The following is a 9,026-nucleotide window of genomic DNA, read 5'->3' as shown; positions in this document are numbered from 1 at the left end:
TTGGACATCTTGGTTTTGGTTTTTTGTCCTGACATGTAGTGTGAATTGTTGGACCTTATATACACAGGTGTGCAGAGCCTTTCTGAACCACATCCAATCCGTTCATGTTGCCACAGGTGGACTCCAGTCGAGTTCTAGACACAGCTCAAGGATAATCCAAGCAAACAGGAAGTTTTAATCCAGAGCAAAAGCTCTGAATAGTTTTGTAAATGAAAGATTTCAGTTTTTCATTTTTAACAAATTTCACTAAAAATGTCACAGTGTCATTATGAGTTATTGAGTGTTGATTAAAAGTGGCAAATGTATCCGTTTAAAAATGAAATCTAAAACAGTAAGATGTGCAAAGAAATGAATGGACTGATTACTTTCTGAAGACAGTATATACTACATTATTGGATTTTAATTGTTTATGTATTAATTCATACAACATTTTGCAGCTGATAAAGATGCAGCTAATTTAATTTACTTTATGCACTGCTGGGCAGCTTGCGAACTTCTCCCAGGGATCAATAAAGTCTTATTTTATCCTATAATAAAACATCATAATTTATTTGTTGATTATATTTTGTATTATTACTCTTAATCTGCAAAGGAAGTAAAGTTAACAAAGTTATCAAATATTAGTCAAATTAAAAATTACAATAAAATGTAACAGTAGTAATACCACACAGTATTAGACACTTCATTACAAGTAGAGGTTGTGCATTCAAAAATTTTACTCACTAAAAAGTACAGAGGTATAATCAGCAAAGTGTGCTTCAATGATCAAAACTAAGAGTGCTCCTGATTCAGAGGTGAACATTTCAGAGTTGTGTAGAGGGTTAGGAAATGGAAACACTGAGAGCGTAACAATAAGACACACATTTATTGTGTGAAGTTTAGGTCATCCAAAGCTCTTCTTCCTGTCCATCAGTTCTTGACCTCCTAGAGGAAAAGAAACAACATGAAACATGAACACAGTGGTGGAACAAGTAGTCAGATTTTTTACATAAGTAAAAGTATTAACACAACAATGTAAAAAAAAAAAAAAAACTCTTATTATAGGTGAAAGTCCTGCATTCAGTCCTACATATATAAAAGTAATGAGTACAATCAAAAAATTGTACTTATTTACCAAAAGCAAAATTACTTCTGTTCTGTGCCTGATATTCTTATACATCACAGGCCAAAAAGGTCAAGAAAGTAACTACTATCTGTAGCTGTACGATAAATATAGTGAAGCACCAGTGGTGGAGTAGAAGTATAAAGAAGAAAAAAATGCCTCAACACTGTACTTGAGTAAATGCACTGACTGTATTTACACACACCCAGGCAGCAAAAAGAGAACAAGGGTGTATCCCAGAACTACTGTCAGAGCCATAATCAGAAAAGTGACATAACACTATGATATATAACATTTTGAAATTCTTTACTTCTGGATAATGTTATATGTTAAGTAATGTAAGGGCTTTATTGCTAAAGTTAATGTTATGATAGTTTAAATGTTTCTTTTTTTTTTTTTTTCACTGAAACAAACTGACTCTGAGAGATGCATCTCATTATCCTGTTACTTTTCATTGTCTTCTCAGTGAAACTTTTGAAATTTTAGATACTTCTGAATATTTGTTTCACATCAAACTCGTTGTTTTTGCTGACTTTAATTCAGTGATGGTAAAAACAGAAAAAAAGAAAAGGTGTTCTCCTGACTGTTAAATCAGACAAGTCCTGTGTGTCTTGACATGTCCAAAAAAGAGGATTAAAACACACAATGAGGGAAGCTGCACCCTGAAGAAAGACGGCTGCAGAGTGTTGCATACTTGTCTGTGTATGTGTATCAGGCCACACCACCTCTATACCTTTTTGGATGCAATAAATAATAATGTACACAACAGTTGTTGATATACAGTATGTCAGTGCTCCTACGTACCCCATAGTGTTCCCAGCCTTTGATCTCATTATAGAAAGCATCTCCGGGACAGGAAGTGTTCACCACCTGTCTGTGCCCCTGCAGGGTGAAGTCAGCAACCAGTCGCCCACCACCCACAGCGCAAGACGCCAGCTGATCCCTCACCAGCCCCATGGAATGCTGGGAGGGAAGACGGGCGGCGTAGTCTCCGATGAAGGAAACGCCGTAGCCTATGGAGTTGTGTCCGAGGGTGTGTGCTCCTCGCCAGTGCCAGCCCCGGCCCTCGTAGATGTGTCCGTCAGAGCCTGCGACAAAGCTTTAGGAACACAGAGGATCAAGTTAGTGTAGGTGCATATGTTCACACATGCATGTTTTGTCTTGGAAAAGAGGCCTGAAGTGTGACTGCTTTTACCTGTATCCTATGTCGTCCCAGCCTCTGTCGTCCTGGTGGAAGCGCTGCATGGAGCGCATGTCTGCAGAGCACTGCTGGAAGGTCAGACAGGGCTGGCTGGGTGTGTGAGTGTGGTGGATGTACATGAAGGAGAGAGGCAGAGACAGGTTGGTGGGTGTTCCTCTGTACGGCTCTGCACCCCACATGCACCGAGGTATGATGGGTGGGCAATCTGAAACAGATGTTTAACCAGAGCTGGTTAGTAGCTGCTTACATGTGACTGGACTTCATTGATCAGACTTTTCTGGTTTTATTTTTGATGGACTGTCAAAATGAATTATTATCCTCTTTGGTTTGGTCTCGTGCTCACCCATGAACATATGGACAAACTCCTTCATTCCCTCCTTCACCGCAGCCATCAGCTGCTTCTTCTCCTTCCCGCCCATCTTCGATCGCCCCTTCAGAGTCCGCTGCAGCTCTACTGATTTCATCACCTTTCTGACCAGCACTGGAGGGGCAACCAGCCCTTTGAAGTTCTCCCTGCGACGACGGCTGATGAAGCGCAGGGCAGCGTCCAGTCCACCATTGTCCAGCTGGTGGCAGTAGTACTCTGTCAGCAGGCTGCTGAGCTTAAGATGACTTTTGGTTTTGGCAGAGACCTCAGTCCCTACAACCACGCCGTCCATGCCTCCGTTGACCTGAGCTGTGGTGAGTAGAGTGGGGGTGCTCGAGAGGGTGAAGACTTGAGGGGAAGTTAAGTTGTCCCAGCAGCCGTCAGGTCTCAGGTGCTGGGTGAGAGGAGAGCTGTGCCGCAGAGCAAGGCTGAGGTCTTTGGCCAGAGTGAGCTGGTACAGGCCCCGAACACGCCTTCCAGACTTGGAGAGGAAACCCGCCTCGATGCCCAGGAGGAGCGGCCTGAGGGCCACAGTGGTGCCATCAGAGGTCAGAACCACGCCCTCCTCTCTGCCATCATCAGTCACCCTGTGCTGCACGGCCTTGCTGATGTACTCAGAGAGGCCAGCGTCCATTTCAGGACCACTGGACTCTGCATTACCAAGGAAATGCTGAATGAATGCATCGTCTAGGCCAGCTGCCCTGCGCAGCCTCTTCAGCACAGCTACTGGCTCTGCTCCAGGGTCCCCATCTTCCACCTGCTTCACCGCCTTGATGAAGTCATCCATGTGCCGGGAAAATGAGGCTGCAGACAGAAAACACATGAACAGCTCTGTCATTCAGATGAAAACCCATCTCTTCTACCCAACACACACTCGATTTGTACCTCTAAACACAGTTTTGAAGGGAATAGTGGAGCTAAGTACCCAGGGCCCCAAGATGTGGAGGGACCCTGGGTACGTATATAATACAAATTACATCAGTGTTTTAGAGTGGTTTAATAATAGTGCATGATGTGGCTGGATAGCTAGCATTGTCATTTTTAGCTTGCTGATAATCAGAAAAACTTTAATGATCCCTGCAGGGAAATGACTTAGTTACAGTTGCACAACACACAGTTAGGGAAGAGGAAATTAAAAGGAAAAAAGTAAAAACTACTATAAATAGTAATAACAGCTAATAGACACTCAGTAATCAAATCAGCTGCAGCTCCATCATCACAATGATCTCGGGTTACTGATGATGTCAGACAAGCTGTGTTTGATCAGGTTTATAGTTGTGCTTTTGTTATGGTACTAATATGTTGCATCAAACTGGGCTAGCACTTGCTGGAAGCAAATTTAGCTTAATTCTGCAAATACAACTTGACTGCAATCAAGTCTTTTTTGATGGTCTTTTATTAAAGACCATCAAATTTAGTTAGATGGTTTTCCACTTTTGACTTCAGTCCAGAATAAAATGAAAACCTGAAAAGTGAGACAGAAATAGTCTTATAAAACCTCACAGTGAAAGCTTCACAGTATGTTGGGAAGAGAGGGCTGGAATACGCTGAGATTTTCTTTCATGCAGTTATTTGTAAAAAGGAAAGGGGGGGGCACTGAGGCTGCATATGTACACAGCTCAGATTTTTGTGCTACTCCACCACGATAAGCCAAATTATCAGGTGGACATGTCAGCTGTAGATGACATATGGGCCTATAGAGGTCATACATGGACAAAAAAGCAGATATGTTAGCTATTGTTCATGCTCAAAAGAATTCAAAATACTTAAAAAAGAGATTGAAATTTGCCAGGTAGATACTCAGTTACAAATCTCATGTAAAAATGTATCTTAGTAATGGTCAGGAAAAAAAGCAATAAATGTAAAATCATTACAGTTTCCTGCTCTGGATACATGTGCTACAGTGCAACGGTGCAGCTCACAGAACTGATTAAAAAAAAAAAAGTTTACAAATGTTCTTACCTTCTGTGTATGTGTTGGCCAAGACCACAACAAGGGCCAGGGTCAGTTTCCAGCAGCCTTTATCCATCCTGAGCCTCGAACACGTTCAGCTCCAAGCTTCAAATGTTTGTTACCGTGTTGCCTCTCTCTCATTTATAGACGTTCGCATGCAGATGAAGTGGGTGGTTATGTAACAGCTGTACACATACTGTAGATACGTGTGCGTTTAATCAGTTGGTGTGGCCGGCTGAGCAATGTGGGAAACTGGCACCTGTAACAGTGCAAACTCGTCAGTCCTTACCGCTCAAGGTTTTCCTGTACGCCTCACACAGCGTCGATTTGACCGACCTGGACATTTTTAAGAAATTCTCAAGTTCTGTAATAAATCTCAGTCTTCTCGTTTGTGTCATTAATGTAGCTGCTACTTGTGAAACATACTTTCTGGGAATAATATCAGCCAGCTGCAAACTCTGCATTATTGTACTAATCTATGGCACTCCTCTCTGAGGCAATAAGCAGGATTATGTTAATGTTCAGAAAACACAAAGCCAGGCTGCAACACTGAGGAAGTCCCAAAACCAATGAATGAATCATGTGTGTGCTGTGTGGCGGTGACAGAAGGATATCTGATTTATTCGTCATTGATGAACTGCATGTTTATATGTGCACACAGACATTGTTGAAAGTTTAATGACAGTTTTGTGTTCACAGACTGTTGAGATTAAAACTCACAGACCAGTAGTTACAGCAGTCACATGAGGACAAGAACAGGAAGTGGATGTAGTCTATGGGTGAGCTGGAAAGTACAGAGCAGAAGGTCTTAGATGCAAAGAAAGGTTAAAATTAAAAAGCTGTCATTACTGTTACATGTAATAATAAGGACATTTTTAGGGAAGAGCAAAAAAGAAAAGAGGTCACAAAATTAAAATGAGAACATACAAAAAAAAAAAAAAAATCTGCAGTTTTTGAGGCTGGCGTGCACATGACTGAGCGGAGAAATGTACATTGAAACTAAACTTTAAAAGACCTTGTTTTCAGAGCAGCTGTTTTGACTTATCAAATACAAATGTAACTAATAACATAAATAACAGATTGCTGGAACTGAGTCATGAATAAGTTTCACCTGTGTTTTTCCTGCCAAGACAAATTACTGTGTTTAGAATAAATGTGATTCATATACAAACAAAGAAACAGGAGTACTCTGATTTTAGCAAACCTTGATTTAGGTTAGCAATATTTATTCAAAAAGAAAGATGGCATGGAAAGTACAAGATGGGCAGGAAAAAAAAACCAAATCAGCACACACTAGTAAAATCAAAGTCTGTGGTGCTCCCAGGTTTACTGCCAATATGGGAGGAAGTTTAACTTGCATTTTTGCATTTGCACAACAAGAGCAGCTCATGAAAAACATGCAAATAGGGTCGTTCAGTCTGCGTACTATATGATTATGTGCATGATTATCAATCGTATGAGACATCTTCTTGTTCCCTGCAGACTAACTCTGGTTCATTTACTGTTCTTTTTTTTCCCTCTGAACTACGGGCACTGTCCTTGTCTAATAAACAACAAAATAAATAAATAAAAATAAAATATAGGTGTATGATGAGATAAAGAAAGCACATTAGACTACTGTAGGTCATAATAAGTATGGGCCATGAATGGAGCTTATGAATAATGTAAGAAAGAATAGACACATAATATCAGAGAGGCCAGGTTTTCTGGTTTAATGCACTGTATACTATCGTGTATATTGTCTCTTGTAAGTACCGCTCCAGTGCAGTAGGTGGCGGTATGCAATTTAGATTGTAGTCGACAACAATCAAACCTTAAAGAAGGCGGAAGCAGAAGAGGAAGAGGAAAACTGGCTACAAGCTGATCGACTTGCAACCAAGGTTCGTTTATCAATGAAGCCCTCGCCTATAGAAATCACGAGAACTGATATCACATACTCTCTGCTCTGTATCTGTGACTTTACCTCGTCTAGGGCCTATGTTTCCGCTCCTGGAGAGGCCTCTTGACAGGAAGTCTCAGTTAGCATTTGTGGCTAGGTAGCTAACATCAAGTGGTCATCAGCTGTTTGTGGGGTTTGAAAGGCTAAAACAGGGCAGTGGTGTCAGCACAGCGGTTATATCAGCAAACCCTTCATGTTGGTGAAAGCTAACAGAGTGTGTTCTGTATTCGTACTCTGAAATAACAAGTGTAAGTACTGATACCGTGGTTTTGATGCAGGGAGATCTGGCTAAATGGAGCCTGTTGATAAGAAGTGGCCACAGATCTTTCCTTAATCTGTGATGGAGGAGCCGTCACCATGGAGACCGCGGTGTGAGAGAGGGATTATTGTACCTGATGTCGTTTTATGTCATTATCGTGAATAACTGTCACAGTTAATGGAAGTAAACAAGCCCCAGCTGTGCCTGTAATGTGGTACCGTTACTGTCCACTCGGGACGCTGAGCTGAGCAGCTTTTCCCAAAATAAAAACCCCGCTTTTTTTAATAAACCCAGAGGGTCGTGATTTTGTATGAAGCAACGTGATGAATTAGAGTGAACCTGGGCGGCTTCCGTCCCCACCGACCGGGTTATTTACATCCTGGGTAGGGAGAAGCAAAGTTACACTCAACACTGCGGGAGTTTTTACCAAGCGATTCAGTTGTTTATGCATTATTTTTAGCTAACTAATTAAAATATTTATCTCTGAGATAGCTATGTAACCTCTTTGTAATCAAATTATAAGTAATTATTCCAAATGTGTGTCAATAATCTTTTGGTTAATTATTTTAAACTCTTCAAACAGTTTACCCATTACTAATATCTAACTGCGTGTCTGTGTGTGTCAGTAGAGAATAACCTGTGACTGTCAACACTCTTCAACAGAAAATGGACACACGGTTCACTCGAGGGAAATCCAGCATCTTAGAGCGGTCCCTGACCCGACCCAAGACTGAAGTCAGCGTGAGCGCCTTTGCTCTGCTGTTCTCGGAGATGGTCCAGTACTGTCAGAGCCGTGTGTACTCTGTGTCCGAGCTGCAGACACGCCTGGCAGACATGGGCCAGAGTGTAGGAGCCAGCATGCTGGATGTGCTGGTGCTGAGAGAGAAGAACGGGAAGAGGGAGACCAAAGTTCTGAACATGCTGCTCTTCATCAAAGTAAGCAAATACCAAATACCGATGTTATTTTTAGGGTATAATGACTGTACTTTAGACTTTTTGACTCTGTTTTCTTTCCTTTAGGTTAACGTGTGGAAGTCTTTATTTGGGAAAGAGGCTGACAAGCTGGAGCAGGCCAACGATGACGACAAGACTTATTACATCATAGAGAAGGAGCCACTTATCAACGCGTACATCTCTGTGCCCAAAGAGAACAGCAGCTTGAACTGTGCTGCTTTTACTGCTGGCATAGTGGAAGCTATTCTCACACACAGTGGCTTTCCTGCCAAGGTCACCGCCCACTGGCACAAAGGCACCACGCTCATGATAAAGTTTAATGAGTCAGTCATAGCTAGGGACAAAGCTTTGGATGGCAGATAAATAGGACTGGAGAGAGTGGCTGGTTATGTTGATCGATACAGGATGAGGATAAATCATCCAGGTCCAGGCTTGTGTTTGTTCCTGAAGTGTGGGTGACTGTGACTGAATTTCCTTGTGGTAAATGATGAGATGGCAACTTTATGGATGGATGAATGGATAACTGCGACATACTGAGCCACATCTAGAGCTGTGCAGCTAACTGGTTCCATCCTCCAGGTTTTTTTGTGGATCATCTCACTCCTGTTGTACCTCATGAAGTGACACAAATTTGTTTGCTGTTGATCACTTTTAATTTGTAGCTTCATGTCACATTTTCACATCACAGATCATTCAAAAAAGATAAACATGTTGCATAATACTTTGACTGCATTTATTTGTAATTCTCAGACTATTCAAGCCCAGAAGGTCAACATACTTAACAAGCTGACCTCAGGCTCTGGAGAATTGTGGTAGCCCTCTTACACTACTTGTAGACTTTTAGAGACTAAATGAATCAATTAACTTACTAAATGGTGGCCATTTATTTTCCCTGGTGTTGATAATGTTAACAAAAAGTCCTGTCACAATACCTCTGTACTTATTTATTGTACAGATAGACGACCAGACTCAATTGTTTTCTCTGTTTCATCCCAGTTCAATTCCAGCTGCATGTTTAATCTCTGTAAAATAGATTTACAATCAAGGCCAGAGCTACTTGAAGACACTGAGGTCATGTCCTCACTGTTTTTGTTATATTTGTATTATCATTTTGAGATTTGATTTGTGTATGTTTGCATACATGAAAATTTATATAGGGGAGTTTACATTGTACAAATAAAACAACCTGGTGACCAAGTGGTTAAGATGCATTACCATGTAACTGCAGTGTGTCCAGGTGGATTCCAGCTA

The 9,026-nt window shown here is 41.4% G+C and overlaps 2 protein-coding genes across 2 annotated transcripts; one reads left to right on the top strand and one right to left on the bottom strand.

The window, feature by feature from the left end:
- Positions 1-846: 846 nt before the first annotated feature.
- Positions 847-4,791, bottom strand: pglyrp6 (peptidoglycan recognition protein 6). The gene is made up of 5 exons (XM_071474549.1): positions 4,633-4,791; positions 2,647-3,474; positions 2,298-2,508; positions 1,907-2,201; positions 847-924 (listed from the first exon to the last, which is right to left on the bottom strand). Exons 1-5 carry the CDS (start codon positions 4,697-4,699, stop codon positions 910-912), a joined length of 1,416 nt encoding a protein of 471 aa, XP_071330650.1. The 5' UTR covers positions 4,700-4,791; the 3' UTR covers positions 847-909.
- Positions 4,792-6,380: 1,589 nt separating this feature from the next.
- Positions 6,381-9,026, top strand: LOC139618548 (trafficking protein particle complex subunit 5-like). The gene is made up of 3 exons (XM_071474547.1): positions 6,381-6,503; positions 7,485-7,757; positions 7,842-9,026. Exons 2-3 carry the CDS (start codon positions 7,488-7,490, stop codon positions 8,136-8,138), a joined length of 567 nt encoding a protein of 188 aa, XP_071330648.1. The 5' UTR covers positions 6,381-6,503; positions 7,485-7,487; the 3' UTR covers positions 8,139-9,026.

Source organism: Trachinotus anak, unplaced genomic scaffold (assembly GCF_046630095.1).
Source record: "Trachinotus anak isolate AG129_WGS33_773 ecotype Australia unplaced genomic scaffold, CSIRO_AGI_Tana_v1 ptg000003l, whole genome shotgun sequence".
Taxonomy (NCBI): Eukaryota; Metazoa; Chordata; class Actinopteri; order Carangiformes; family Carangidae; genus Trachinotus; species Trachinotus anak.
Note: the sequence above shows the minus strand (reverse complement) of the source record. Positions and strands in the feature narration are given on the sequence as shown.

Excerpts from the sequence above, each read along its gene's own strand:
- pglyrp6 (XM_071474549.1), bottom strand. The coding sequence starts at position 4,699 with ATGGATAAAGGCTGCTGGAAACTGACCCTGGCCCTTGTTGTGGTCTTG. Across the intron at positions 3,475-4,632 it reads GGCCAACACATACACAGAAG|CCTCATTTTCCCGGCACATG; the intron begins GTAAGAACATTT and ends TTCTGTCTGCAG. Across the intron at positions 2,202-2,297 it reads TGGGACGACATAGGATACAG|CTTTGTCGCAGGCTCTGACG; the intron begins GTAAAAGCAGTC and ends GTGTTCCTAAAG.
- LOC139618548 (XM_071474547.1), top strand. The coding sequence starts at position 7,488 with ATGGACACACGGTTCACTCGAGGGAAATCCAGCATCTTAGAGCGGTCC. Across the intron at positions 7,758-7,841 it reads ACATGCTGCTCTTCATCAAA|GTTAACGTGTGGAAGTCTTT; the intron begins GTAAGCAAATAC and ends TCTTTCCTTTAG.